The sequence below is a fragment of the Cordyceps javanica genome, chromosome 3 (genome assembly GCF_051103115.1).
Source record: "Cordyceps javanica chromosome 3, complete sequence".
NCBI lineage: Eukaryota > Fungi > Ascomycota > Sordariomycetes > Hypocreales > Cordycipitaceae > Cordyceps > Cordyceps javanica.
The window spans coordinates 2,924,012-2,938,805 of NC_139297.1; the positions used below are offsets into that span (position 1 = coordinate 2,924,012).

General features: G+C 54.7%; 3 protein-coding genes across 3 annotated transcripts; 2 read left to right on the top strand and 1 right to left on the bottom strand.

The window, feature by feature from the left end:
• Positions 1-79: 79 nt before the first annotated feature.
• On the top strand, positions 80-7,434 carry V2A60_005089 (type I polyketide synthase; the record flags this gene model as incomplete). The annotated part of the gene is made up of 2 exons (XM_083256402.1): positions 80-353; positions 410-7,434. The coding sequence occupies 2 exons, from the start codon at positions 80-82 to the stop codon at positions 7,432-7,434; spliced, it is 7,299 nt and encodes a 2,432-aa protein (XP_083112528.1).
• A 1,084-nt stretch (positions 7,435-8,518) lies between these two features.
• On the top strand, positions 8,519-10,312 carry V2A60_005090 (amino acid permease/ SLC12A domain-containing protein; the record flags this gene model as incomplete). Its single annotated transcript, XM_083256403.1, has 1 exon — positions 8,519-10,312. One exon carries the CDS (start codon positions 8,519-8,521, stop codon positions 10,310-10,312), a length of 1,794 nt encoding a protein of 597 aa, XP_083112529.1.
• A 550-nt stretch (positions 10,313-10,862) lies between these two features.
• V2A60_005091 (uncharacterized protein) lies at positions 10,863-14,615 on the bottom strand (the record flags this gene model as incomplete). The annotated part of the gene is made up of 1 exon (XM_083256404.1): positions 10,863-14,615. The coding sequence occupies one exon, from the start codon at positions 14,613-14,615 to the stop codon at positions 10,863-10,865; it is 3,753 nt and encodes a 1,250-aa protein (XP_083112530.1).
• Positions 14,616-14,794: the final 179 nt, after the last annotated feature.

Below are 14,794 nucleotides of genomic sequence, written 5' to 3' on the forward strand. Positions count from 1 at the left end.
CGACTCAATTCTATTGCACATACACACATCATTATCATTAACCTCATTATACACGCCAACTTGCCATCTACTGAACATTATGGACACGCCCACACCCCTTGCCATTGTCGGCATGGCATGCCGCACATCAGGCGATGTGAAAACTGTCGATGAGTTTTGGACAATGTTGTCCCGCTCCCGACAAGGCTCAGGCCCTATTCCCAAGAACAGATACAACGCTGACGCCTATTATCACCCAAATCCTCAGAAGAGGGGCACCTTCAACCAGGTTGGAGGATATTTTATCGACAGGGATTTCTCTGTTTTTGATGCTCCCTTCTTCAACATCACCAAGCAAGAAGCCAGTTCTATGGGTAAGTCGTACCGCCTCTCCGGATCATCATTGCCCCTGCTGACCACGAATCCGCAGACATCAACCAGAGACAACTTCTTGAATGCACATACGAAGCCCTAGAGAATGCCGGCCTACCCAAAGGCAAGATATCCGGAGAGAAGATGGGTGTCTTTATCGGAACTAAACGAGCCGATTATCGTACCGGAAGTTTGCAAGATCTCAACCAAGTCGAAATGTTCGAGGCGACGAGTGGCCATAGCTCCATCCAGGCTGGTCGCATCTCATACTACTTCAATCTCAATGGCCCATCCTTTTCCGTGGATACGGCCTGCTCCTCGAGCTTGCACGCTATGCATGCCGCTGTGCAAAGCATCCGGAGTGGTGACTGTAGCTCTGCCATTGTTGCTGCTAGCAATTTATACATGAACCCGGACGATCTGATCCAGATGTCCATGCTGGGTCTCTTCACACCGACGGGCAAAACCTACGCCTTCGATCACAGAGGCAAATCTGGATTTGCGTGTGGTGAAGGTGTCGGTTGTGTCGTCATCAAGCCTCTCGAACAGGCTATCCGCGACAATGATAAAATTCGCTCTATAATCGTCAACTCGGGAATTAACCAGGATGGCAAGACCGTCGGTTTGACTTCGCCGAGCGCTAAACAGCAGGAGAATCTCATGCGTGAAGTTTACGCTCGCGCAAATATCAGCCCAAATGACGTTGGATTCGTCGAAGCTCACGGCACGGGTACAAAAGTTGGCGATCCTCTCGAGGCCACCGCAATTCACAACTTTTTCGGAGAAGGCCGAACCAAACGCTCCCCCTTATATCTCGGTTCAGTGAAGACCAATATCGGACATTTGGAAAATGCCAGTGGCCTGCTCTCCGTCATCAAGTCCACTCTGATGTTGGAACGCAACTTCATCCTACCCAACACCAACTTCGAAAAAGCAAACCCTGCCATCCCCCTGGACGAGTGGAACATCAAGGTCCCTACTACTATTCGTCCTTGGCCCAAAGGCAAGCGCTTCATCAGCATCAACAACTTTGGCTTCGGTGGCTCCAATGCCCATGTCGTTCTTGAGAAGGCACCCCTCTCACAGGTCGCCAAAGATCTTGCTATTGAAGCAAACGATAACCAAATCGTGCCCAGACTATTTGTCATGTCGGGCAATGACGAGGGGGCGGCCAAGCGCAACGCTACAGCCATTGGTATCTACACAGAGCAGCACCCTGAGGTCTTCCAGAAGCGTATTATTCGCGATATGGCGTACACATTGGGCGAACGCAGAACACACCATAGCTATAGACTGGCATTCACCTGCGGCAGCTTTGATGAACTTGTGTCCACTCTCAATTCTGAAGCGATGATCCCCACGGTCGCCACTACCGATCCCTTGAAGTTGGCGTTTGTTTTCACCGGACAGGGTGCTCAGTGGCCACAGATGGGCAAGCAGCTTCTAAATACTCACCCAATCTTCGCCGAGACTGTCAAGACTGCTTCGGACTACTTGGAAAGTATTGGTGCGGAATTCTCTCTCCTAGAAGAGTTGGTGCGAGACAAAGGTGAATCCATCGTTGGGCTCGCCCATATTTCGCAACCAATTTGCACTGCTGTCCAGCTTGGCCTTGTCGAACTGCTGAAGACTTGGAACGTGAAACCTTCCATGGTGATCGGCCACTCATCTGGTGAAATGGGCGCTGCCTACGCAGCCGGTGCCATCACACTGCAGGAAGCCATGGCGGCTGCGTACTACCGCGGCCATTATGCCGCACAGATGAAGCAGCGCAATCCAGACCTGCGCGGTGCAATGCTCGCTGTAGGCGCTGGTCCGGCAGAAGTCAAGGGTATTATCAAGTCAATGGGGCTTGTCGGAGTCACCGTCGCCTGCGAAAACTCCCCAAATTCCATTACTGCGTCTGGAGACGAGGCTGATGTTGATCAGCTCGCTGCCGAGCTTGAAAAGCGCAGCATGTTCAATCGCAAGCTTCGCGTCGAGATGGCATACCATTCGCCGCACATGAAACTTGTCGCTGATGACTATATGTCTGCCATCCGCACCATGGCGCCGATTCCCACCGAAGGCGTCGAGTTTTACTCTTCGCTTTTAGGTGCAAAGCTTGACAATACTGCCGCACTTGGTGGCCAGTACTGGGTTGACAACTTGACAAACCCTGTCCGTTTTTCATCCGCCTTTGCCGAGCTTTACCAAAGCGGAAAACCAGACATCATCGTCGAGCTCGGTCCACATGCGGCTTTGGAGGGACCGATCAAACAGATTCTAAAAGGAATCAGCCCACAGGCGGCCGCCAGCGCCAAATACTTCTCTGCTTTGATGCGCAACCAAGAAGCTACAACCACCGCTGTCAAGCTGGCAGGAAACCTTTGGAGCCGAGGCTATCCCATTGACTTTTCGGGAGTCAACTTGACCCTGCCTGGTCAGGAGAAGCCGTCCCTGATCTCAGATATGGCCCCTTATTCGTGGTCGCAACATCAATACTGGGCAGAGTCACGGGCTGGAAAGAGCCGTCGACTCAAGCCGTTCCCACGTCACGATTTGCTCGGCATCTTGGATGACTTCTGCAATGAAGACGAGCCCACATGGAAGAGTGTTATTACTACGGATGACATTCCTTGGACAAAAGACCACAAGATGCAGGGACTGCCCACATTCCCACTCTCCGGTTACATCACAATGGCAACTGAGGCAGCTTCGCAGCGCGCTCAGCTCCGCGGCCTTCCAGTAGAGGATGTCGCTGCGTTCCGTATGCGCGACATCAAAGTTACCAAGGCATTGATCCTGGATGAGAATAGCAGCTACGATTTACGCTTCAGCTTGAAAGCGTATGCCGAGGGTCTGGGATCGTATTCCGATGAGTGGGATTCATTCCACATCTCTTCGTGGACCCAGTCGCGTGGATGGCTCGAGCACTGCCGCGGCCTTGTTGGCATCAGGAAGAAGAGCTCCGCTAACCTCATCCGACCTGTTACCTACGATTCTGCTGTCAGCCGCCGCGCGTTGATAGATGGCAGTGATGCTACCAATATAGACGTTGATCGTTTCTACACCGAATTGGAAGTCAAGGGTGCTGGTTATACTGGCAGCTTTGACAGCAAGGAGAATGGAAGCCTCCGCGTCTTCAAGAACATGTCAAGCTGCTCTCTTGCTATCAAAGACACAGCGCAATGCATGCCCTACCAATACGAAACCAAAACCATTGTGCCAAGCGCCTTTTTGGATACAGTGTTCCAATCTGTCTTCCTTAATCTCGGTGCTGGACAGGGAGATATGCCTCATTTGTTCATGCCTGCTGCAGTTAATGAGCTTGAGATCACCCCCGAGTCTCCCAGCGCAGTTGGAGAGGTCGTCCAAGTGGTTACCCGATGCCCCGAAACTATGCCAGCAGGTGCTGTGGACTTTGACATTGACGTCTGGCAGAAGAGCCCCACTGCTCCCGTCATTTCGGTTCGTGGATTCATGATGAATCCTCTATATGGCGACGTGTTTGAGGGTCAAGAGCCTCGTTCACTATGCTATGATGTGAAGTGGGAATCGCTTACTGAGCTGAAGGCAAAGAGTAAGGCGCCAGCGACGGTTGCAAACGGCCATGCGAATGGCCACACTGATGTTCACACCAATGGTCATGCAAATGGGCATACGAACGGCCACTCTGAGGTTAAGGCCAACGCCCATATCAACGGTAATGGCAATGGTGTTGCTAAGGGACATGCCAACGGCACTTCGAATGGCCATGCCGAGGTACACACAAACGGCCACGCCAATGGCTACGCGAAGGGTGATGCTAATGGCCATACTAATGGCCATACTAATGGCCAAGCTAACGGTCATGTCAACGGGCACACCAACGGCCATGCCAATGGCCACACCAACGGTCACGCCGCTAATGAGACCAATGGTCATGCCAACGGGATTACGAACGGCCAAGTAAAGGCCGAGACCAATACCCACACCAACGGTCATGACAATGGTATTACTAAGGGTCATACCAACGGCACTTCGAACGGCCACGCCAATGGCCACGCGAACGGTGATGCTAATGGTTATACCAATGGTCATACTAGTGGTCATACTAATGGCCAAGGTGACGGTTATGCCAACGGGCACACCAATGGACACGCCAATGGATACGCCAATGGACACACCAATGGACACACCAATGGACACACCGATGGACACACCAATGGACACACCAATGGACACACCAATGGTCACACCAATGGTCACACCAACGGACATGCGAATGGGCACACTAACGGTTACGTCAATGGGCACACAAATGGACATGTAAATGGCCACGCATTTCCCAACAGAGTTGACTTGAGCGAAACCCCTATTACAATTATCTGCGATGCTGGAGCGACGCCACTAGCTTCGGCACTGGCTGACCTCATCGATGTCCAGACTGGCGGTCAGATGCCCAATATCACCACTCTTGCTGATGTAGAGATATCCTCTTCCACGAGATATATCTGCCTGAACGAAGTTCAGCAGCCTGTTCTCCACAACATGGATGGTGCTACGTTCGCTCATGTTCAAAAACTGCTGCTGAACTGCTCTTCCATGCTCTGGGTTGGCCGTGGTGCGTACCACACTGCCACGACTCCGCTGAACAATCTGGCGCAAGGAATGATGCGTACTATTCGCTCTGAATCTAGCAAGATTGCCGGAACTTTGGATCTTCACCCGAGATCAACCCTTCAGCCAGTTGATCAAGCTCAGCTGATCATCACTGCCATGAAAACAACGCTGGAGACGCCAGAAGATGACGCCCCCATCGACTTTGAGTTTGCGGAGAAGGATGGCAAACTCTTTGTGCCTCGTGTCTATAACCAGAATGAAGTTGACCTCGAGCTCTTCCGTGCCACTCAGCCATCCCGTCCTTATGCTCAGGATTTTTCTCAACCTGGACGCCGTCTCAAGCTCGCTGTTGGCACTTACGGTGCACTTGATTCTTTGTACTGGAAAGATGAGGAAGAGTACGTGCTCGGCGAGGATGAAATCGAGATCAAGGTGGCAGCCACTGGTATGAACTTCAAGGATGTTGTCATTGCCATGGGCCAGCTGGCGAGCCCTTACCTTGGAGTTGAGTGTGCGGGTACCATCTCGCGCATTGGCTCCAACGTTACCTCGCTCAAGATTGGTGACCGTGTTTGTGCCATGACCCATGGTGCATACGGAACCTACGCTCGCTGTCCTGCAACCAGCGCAGGTCTCATTCCTGAAGGCATCGACTTCGTGACCTCTGCTTCTATTCCCGTAGTCTACTGCACTGCTTACTACGGTCTTGTTGATTTGGCTCGCCTGGAGCCCGGCGAGAAGATTCTCATCCATGCCGCATCTGGCGGCGTTGGACAGGCTGCCATTCAGTTTGCACAAATGATTGGCGCAGAAATCTTTGCAACAGTCGGCAGCCTTGACAAGAAGCAACATCTTATCGAGGAATACGGCATTGCTGAGGACCACATCTTCTATAGCAGGGATACTTCTTTCGCCCCGGCTCTGCGAGATGCCACTGGCGGCAAAGGAGTGGACGTTGTCATCAACTCTCTTGCTGGCGATCTTCTGCGAGAGACTTGGTCTTGCATTGCACCCTTTGGTCGCTTCATCGAGATCGGGAAACGAGACATTAACTCCAACACGAGACTGGAGATGGCCAAGTTTGAGTGGAACTGCACATTCAGCTCTGTTGACTTGACCAAGGTCGGTGACTTCAGACCCAAGATAATGGGACGCGTCTTCCGCAGCGTCATGGAGCTTTTGGGCAAGAAGACCATCAAGCCTATTGGTCCCATTACAACTGTCAGTATCAGCGAGGTCGAGTCTGCTCTACGCAAACTTCAGAGCGGCAAGACGACTGGCAAGGTTGTGGTCAACCATGAGCTTGACGGAAAGGTCAATGCTACCCATCCGGAGCCGAATACTGGTCTGCTCAAGGCTGATGCCACATACGTTATTATCGGTGGTACCGGCGGTCTTGGCCGATCTATGTCCAAGAGGATGGTGCATCGAGGCGCGAGAAACATCGTTCTGCTTTCTCGCAGTGGCAGCATGACGCCAGAGCTGGAAAAATTGAGTGCAGACTGCGAACCTTTTGGCGCAAAGATCCATGTCATGGCATGCGATGTCGCAGACCAGGTCAAGGTCAATGAACTGATTACTCAACTGCACAGCTCGCTGCCTCCCATCCTTGGTGTTATCCATGCTGCGATGGTGCTGCGTGACACGCTATTTGAGAACATGTCTTTTGAGGATTACGACGCCGTCATCCGATCCAAGGTCTCGGGAGGCTGGAACTTCCACAATGCTCTTATCGGTGCCCCTGTTGACTTCTTCATTGTTCTCTCGTCGGTTGCGGGCATTGTCGGCAACCGTGGTCAGGCCGCGTATGCCGCCGCCAACACATTCCTTGACGCCCTGACCGTTCACCGGCGCCAGCTTGGTCTTGCTTCTACATCTCTCAACCTGACTGCGGTTGAGGGTGTTGGGTACTTGGCTGAAAACTCGGCTAAACAGTCCGAGGTGCTCAAGAACCTGTCAGGCAGCACCATGGGAGAGAGCGAAGTGCTTGCCCTGGTCGAGGCATCCATAGAAGGCAAGGTCAGCACCTTTAGCAACGATCAGGCAATCACCGGCCTTGACCTCAGCGATGCCAGCAACTTTCCCTACTATGCTGCGGATGCCAAGTTCAAGCCGTTGCGTGACGCTGCGCTCGCCGCAAGCGCCGCTGCTGGAGGCGCAGATGGTGCGGCCAACATTCCCATTGGCAAGAAGCTTGCGAAGCTTAGTGCAGTGGATGAAGCGGTCGAGCTTGTGACGGATGGGCTGCGCGAGAAGCTGGGTGCCATTCTGATGCTACACCCCGATGTCATGGCCGCCAGACAGGCCACCACGACTATCACCGCCTTTGGCTTAGACTCGCTCAACGCCATTGAGCTACGAAACTGGATAGGAAAGGAGCTACAGGCACATTTGCAGGTGTTGGAGCTACTGACCAGCGGAACTATGGCTGATCTTGCTTCGCAGATTCTGCGCAAGAGCAGAATCCAAGGTGTCTGGAGCGAGGAGAAAACCGCATAGAATGTGGTGCGCATGAAGAATTGACAAACGAAGAAAAGAAGTGAAGAAAAAAAAAATGAACAAATTGCATGATTGTTTACGGATTGGCGTTTTCTTTTGGCCCATTTCACACGTCCTTGGTCATGTATGTATTACGGGGCGCACATTTCATGATTCTCATTGTCTTTATTTACACCTTTTGAGTTTAGAAGTTTATATTTACCTGCATCATTTAGAACAGACTTAATAGAGCTGCATCGCATGAATTTTCCTCCCTACCAGCGCAACTGTAGGCTTGTCCACACGTCTTGGCCTCAAGCGGCGAGCGACTCTGCTCACTTGCCAGGACTTGCGGTTCCCAGTACGTCGTGGACCAGGGCCATTTAGATGGGTTTTGGCCCGAAAGATTGTCGTCTACCGAGTTCTGTTATTGCTATCATGTAGAGTGAGTAGGTAGTCCATACTCCATACTCCGTACATGCCCCTACAAATGGACGAAATTGCGCACAAAATGAGCCCAATTGGGGCCAACAAGGGCAAGACTCTCGGGGACCTACCCAGTATTTGCAACGTGGGGTCGGCGGCGGCGGCGGTGGCCTACACCCTGTAATTGCGCCATCCGAACTCGGCATGGTGATTTTTTTTTCTTTCTCTTATCTCATCTCGTCTTTTAACTAAATTTCTGTATTTTTTTTTTTTTGAGGTGGGCAAGGGACCCTGGATTTTTTGCACGCCCCTCCCCCGTCTCTCTCATTCTTTCTGTCTTGATTTTTTTTTTCTCAAAGACAGCCACTGAATTGCGACAGCGTCACAGTGAGAAAGAAAATAAGACATTTGATGCACCAGACGACATTGACAAATTCGACCAGCATCTGCCCTGCCCTGCCCCCCTCTCTCTTCGGTCTCAGCAGCCATGCAGTACTAAGAAAACACAACACCCGGAGGAAGCGAATCGAAGCGACGTTCTGTTCCCGTGCGCGAGCGCGCTCGCACCCAACTGCGCTCCCGTCGCATTTATTCTCCCCTCCGCCTCTGGAAACGCTCCGGGACTGACCTTTTTTTTTTTTTTTTTTTTTTTTCGGGACGAGAGAAACCCTCGCATCGCATGCCGAAGAAATCGCCGGTCGACGAGGAGACGTTCTCGTCTTCTACCTCCTCCTCCTCCTCCCCCCCAAAGGCCGCCGCCGTCGTCGACGTCATGGCCGACACCAAGTCGGCGCGCAGCGGCGATGCCGCCGACCCCGCCCCGGCCAGCAGTCACGGGCGGCCCTTGTTACTCTCAGCGCACGCCACCGACGGCGGCGGCGACGGCGTCGGTAACAGCATGATGTACGGCAGCATCCCCTCGGCTAGCGGCGGCGGTGGCGGTGCCGCGGCGTCGGACCTCGTGACGGCGACGGAACAGCGCGACCTCAAGCGCGGGCTCGCGGAGCGGCACCTGTCCATGATTGGCATCGCGGGCGCCATCGGAACGGGCCTGTTCCTGGGGCTGGGCTCGGCGGTGCAGACGGGCGGCCCGCTCGGGGCGCTCCTCGGGTACGCGACCGTCGGCCTGGTCGTGTGCGCGGTGCAGTTCGCGCTCGGCGAGGTCTGCGCGCTGCTGCCCGTCACGGGCTCCTTTGTGCGGCACGCCGAGTTCCTCGTCGACCCGGCCTGGGGCTTCGCCGTCGGCTGGAACCTCGTCTACGGGAACCTGCTGTCCATCCCGTCCGAGATCACGGCCATCTGCGTGCTCTTTGAGTTCTGGACCCGCGTCAACCCGTCCGTGTGGATCGTCACCTTCATCCTGCTCACCGTCGCCGTCGGCATGTCCTTTGTGCGCGTCTTTGGCGAGGTCGAGTTCTTCTTCGCCCTGCTCAAGATTGCCCTCGTCGTCTTCCTCGTCATCCTGGGGCTCGTCATCGACCTCGGCGACGTCCCCGGCACGCCCGCCCTCTACTTCAAGTACTGGAGCAAGCCGGGCCCCTTTGTCGAGTACATCGCCACCGGCCGCTGGGGCCGCTTCCTCGGCTACTGGAGCGTCATGACGTCGGCCGTCTTCTCCTTTGCCGGCGTCGAGTCCATCGCCATGGCCGGCGCCGAGACGCGCAACCCGCGCAAGGCCATCCCCGCCGCCTGCAAGAACGTCTTCATCCGCATCGTGCTCTTCTACATGCTCGCCATCCTCATCGTCGGCATGCTCGTCGCCAGCGACGACGAGCGCCTCGAGGGCAGCGGCGGCGACGCCGTCACGCAGAGCCCCTTTGTCATTGCCGCCCAGGCCGCCCACCTGCCCGCCATCCCGTCCGTCGTCAACGCCGTGCTCATCACCTCGGCCTGGTCGTCCTCCAACCAGGCGCTGCTGTCCGGCACGCGCGTGCTCTACGCGCTCGCCCTCAAGGGCCAGGCGCCCGCCGTCTTCCTCCGCACCACCTCCTGGGGCGTGCCCTACGCCTGCGTCGCCCTCTTCGCCGTCTTCATGCTCCTCAGCTTCATGAGCCTGTCCAGCGGCGCGCTGACGGCCTTCTACTGGCTCGTCAGCCTCACCGCCGCCGGCGTCCTCGTCTCGTGGATCGCCATCCTCATCAACCATATCCGCCTGCGCATGGCCCTGCGCGCCCAGGGTATCCCCGCCCAGCGCCTGCCCTGGCACAACGCCTGGACGCCCTACGCCTCCGTCTGGGCGCTCGGCATGTGCGTCGTCATCCTCCTCACCGCCGGCTTCCGCGTCTTCACCGCCGGCAACTGGAGCCCCGAGGCCTTTGTCTCCTCGTACCTCGACATCCCTCTCGTCGCGGCCGCGTTTCTCATCTGGAAGCTGGTTAAAAAGACCAAGATGGTGAAGCTCTCCGAGATACCGCTCCGCGCCGCGCTCGAGCAGGCGGAGCAAAAGGACGTACATGACGAGGAAGACGCATGATCATGGACGCGTGAATCTCGTTTCGAGGTTCAAAGGAGCAAAGCGTATTTGCATTTTGCATAAAGCGTTTGCATTTGATTTCTTTGTATACCCGGCCATGTAGTTCGGCCAGTGCTAGAGGTAGCATGACATGAACTTTACTTCATCGCGGAGCATCTACAACTGCACTGTCACAAGTTATAACATTTTGTTTGGTCATGATAATTGTAGTTATCCAACTATGCTATTTAAAAAAAGCCATCTATCTATCGTGGCCCAAAATGTGCCGTCGCTTTCGCTAATGTATTAATTCAATTAATATGAGAGTATTGCATGAGATGCGAATGTGGATAAATGGCCAAGAAGCCAAAGAAAGGACTCTGAAATCAAAACGCCTCGCAATGCTAGGCTGGTGGATGCTAGCTTTTTTTGTTGTTGCTTCCACCGAGCGCTCAAAACAAGTATGGATACAAAACAGACAAAAAAAGAGAAGCAGTGCCTCGTGGTGCGTCGAGTAGGTTGTCGCAGAGCAACCCAGTCTTTACGAGTGACTATTCAGCGGCCCAGTCCATTAAGGAAAGACACCCTGTCGCCAAACCTCTACTCGATCCATCGACGCACCGCTGTGTGGCATCTGCATCGGGTTCCCGGGTTGCATGCCACCATAAACGCCCTTTACGCCGTTGTTGTACATGTTCATAGCGTTGAATGTGTGTGCGCCACCTCCCGTGTAGCGATTCGTGTAGCCGCCTTGTTGGTGCCCGTTGTTGAACGTCATGGAGTTGGCTTGATTGAACTGATTTCCATTCCCGAGAAATTGGGCAGACACAGGACGCTGAGTACCCGCATGACCTCCATGCCCATTGTTGTATGCTCCGTTGAGGAATCCTCGCTTCTGTGCAGCTCCCGGCACAGACAAGGTAGAAGGCATTTGAAGACGCATTGCTGCCATCTTCGCCTCATTCTCGCGCGTGATGCGCTCGTCCTCGCTCCGCCGCTGCATTTGCTCCTGGGCTCGCAAGTCTTGGCTCTTCCTCGGGTGCACTGAAAGCACACTGGCGAGGCTCATGCGACGGTCCTTGCTGTGTCCCGTGGAGGCAGGCGCGATGCCGTGTGCCATTTCCTCTTGGCGAGCCGCCTTCTCGGCTTGCAAGCGGCGACGGCGCTGGCCAAGTGTCTCTTCCTCCTCTGGAGCGCCGTTAACCCCTTTGGCGCCTTGTCCATCGGATGCGCCATCTAGTCTTTCCGCTTCCGTGGGGTCAAATTGGCTCAAAAGCTCAGCGGAGAACGCTGCGCTGACAGGTCTCGCCGAAGGCAGAGAGGGACCCTTTTCTTTCTCGGTGTCTGATGCCAGGCGCTTTCTTCTGTCGGCCAAGGTCTCGCCTTCAACATCTTCCGGGGCGAGCAAATTCAGAGAGATCATCGATTGTCGCGGTCGGGTATCACCTAATCGAGCTGGCGCCATCAGCATTGTTTGAGGTCGAGGTGTGGCGAACGATTTGTCCAAGCCTTGCAGACGCGCGCGACGTTTGCTCAGCGGCTCATTTTCCTCAATCTCTCTCTTTTCAATGAGGCCGATCGGACGCTCGAGATCTGCCATATTCTTCGCGCCTTGTTGTCTAGCCGCAATGATGGCAAGAGGAACATCTTCGTCATCGGAGCCATTCTGGTCGAGGTGTGCTTCGGGATCCTCCCAAAGCAAATTGACACGCTTACTCTTGCGATCGAGTCTCTGTGTCTCGGCGACGGCATCAAGTTCCAAAAGTGTAGCTTGCGTGCCATGTGCATCCAAGACTTTGTTCTGGATGCGATCCTTCTGCTGTCGTTTACGCAATTGCAGTTCCGCAAGCAAGGTGCTCGGCGCTCCGACATAGTCTTCCATCATATCTTCTGTTGGCTCTTCCTCGTCAATATGCTCTGGCCCATTATGCTCTGCCGCGCTAGTGGGCACATGTATGACATGGTCACTGTCGCCGTCGCCCGTCAGATGGGGGGAGTTTGCATAGTTGTGCAGTTTGGGGCTGTCTTGGCTGTTGTGACTGTGGCTGCGCCTGCCAAGGGCCATCCACGAGGAACGCTTTTTGCCACCATTCTCGCTGGATGGAGGCGGCGGAAAAGATGGTGATGAAGAGTGAGACGGTTTCTTAGCCGCCCCGTATACTTCAGAACCAAGCTTTCCAGCAAAAAGATGATCAGTAAACGCTCCGACCGGAGCGCTAGCCCCGGCATCCAGTATATCATCAAGAGCATTCATTGCAGAACCATCTTTGACTTCTATGTCAGCGGTAATAGCTGGCGCATCAAAGAATGCGCTTGCGCGAAGTTGGGCAGGGAGATTTATCATGGACATTCGACTCTTGCGCTTTTCAGCAGTCTTGGACTCAGAAATGCGCTTCGGGATTCGAAGTGTTGAAGCAAGATTATCGCAGCTCTCTTGGGCGGCAGCGGCAGGTGCGGCAGGCGCAACGGGGTCATGAAGAGGTTCGTTGATTCTTTGCATGTCCTCGGTCGACAATGGGAGGAAGGATGGTCGACGTTCGTGGTGACGGTCGCGGTGGTGCTCCTCTGTAAGGCGGGGTTCTTCTGCGAGCTCAACCGTGCTACCCAACACCGGTAGGGCGGAGGCTCGGCGAGTGGCGTCGCCGCTGTCAGGCTGATGCGAGCCAGTCATCATGACACTAAGTACTTTGGATTGCCTAGAATTTCTTTGGTGGGCTTTGGGCTTATTCGACAGCTTCTGGGGGATGTTCAAGGTGGCAGGAACACGTGCCGGATAATAGTTCATCTGAACGCCCGAGGACGGATCAAAAAATGACTGGGGACGAATAAGACCAACAGGCGGCGGAGGTGGAGGAAGGGAATTGTCCCCGTACGAGAAAGCCGGACGCTGAGGGGAAACCTGTGGAAGTTGCAACGGGGGAAGGTCAAAACCATCATTATCCAGCTCCGGCAGGTGCGAATCAACGGCAATATAACCCCTTTCAGCAGATACGGGTCCATCGTGATGGTCATGATCCTCGATATTGGTTCCGTTGTCAGGACAGTGAACTCCATCAAAATCGAAGAAAGCATTTTGAGCTTGATGAAAAGTATCTTGCGAATGAGAGGAGGCAGGACGATTGTCGTGGTCCAGTACAGTAACAGCATCTCCGTTGTGCTCGGTAGGGTAGCTAAAAGCAGGCTGCTGTGGCATCGAGGCACTCTGAATCATTGCGGGCAGAGTCTCGGCGGCAGAGTTGTGATCGTTCTCCTCTTGGTGGGCGGCTGCTGCTTCGTGGATGACGGGCTCTAGCTCGAGTGGCGGCGCTTTGTCGGCCTCATCAAGAACAGTTTGTGTGAGCGAAATGGGCTCCGACTCGGAAATGTCAGCCAACGACATTTTTGCTGAGCGCACACTGCGAACAGAGCTCTTGCCAGGGCCATGCCTAGAGAGAATAGTGGCAGCCTCGGCTTCGGGAAGCGAGGCAGCCGTCAGCGAACCGGGCATCAAGCGAGCACTTCCAGAGGCACTGGGCGACTTGACAAATGCAGCAGGCGAGTAGCCCCCCTGCCGTGCAGCAATATTTGTCGATACAATAGAGGACGAGGTCGAGAGATGTCTTTTTAGCTGGCTCGGAGCTGCGAGTCCGCTGTCGTCGCCAGTCTTGATACTGGCAGCCAGGATTGAAGATCGTCTAGAGTCACTGCGTTTCAATTCACCGTGTAGATCTCGGATCGCGTCGTCAATGGAGCTAGTCATTGACAGTTGCTGAGCAGTTATCTCGAGTTGAGCAACACTGCTTGCGGTGCCAGGCCGGCTGGTCACGTCGGCAGGAGCCACTCTATTGATGGGTTTGGGATGGACCATTTTGGTGTTGGCAAGGACCGTGCCAGTGTGGAGGGGCTGTAATTCTCCCACGGGTACTAGCGGCGAAGGAGCATCATCCGGCCTGGGCCGAGTATTAGCAGCGGCAGCCCGGATGGCATCGCTGATTGAGTCGGTTCGCTTTCGCATACAGTCAGAGACGGCCATTTGCGATCGAGTCGGACTGGCTCCGGTTTGTCGGATTGGCGATGTCGACGTCGCGCCCCTCGCAAGTCGTGTGGGAGAGGTCGGTGTAGACTCGGGAGTCAGAGTATGAGGCATGTTGATCGGGGCGCGCCTTTCGGCAGGGTGGACAAAAAGCCCGAGAGGAGTGCATGCTCTGTTGGCAATAGGGCTAATAGTTTTGGACTGCAGGTCCGGAGACTGACAGCGTTGGGTGGGTGAGATAGCAGACATATCAGCGTCGGTAGTCGTGTCGCCGGGATCGCTCGGGCGGCGACTTTGCGGCATCTCGGCCATGGCTGGCAGAGGATGACCGTCGGCGGTCACCACGAAGCCGCAAGTGGAACGGGGCACTCAGCTATAGGATTGCTTCGAGTCGGGAAGCTGTCGAGGCGCTGGGGAGGGGCACGCGGCTATAGCAACAATGGGAAACAAAAATAGTATAATTATTGTTGTTGTGACGCAGAGCGGGAGCG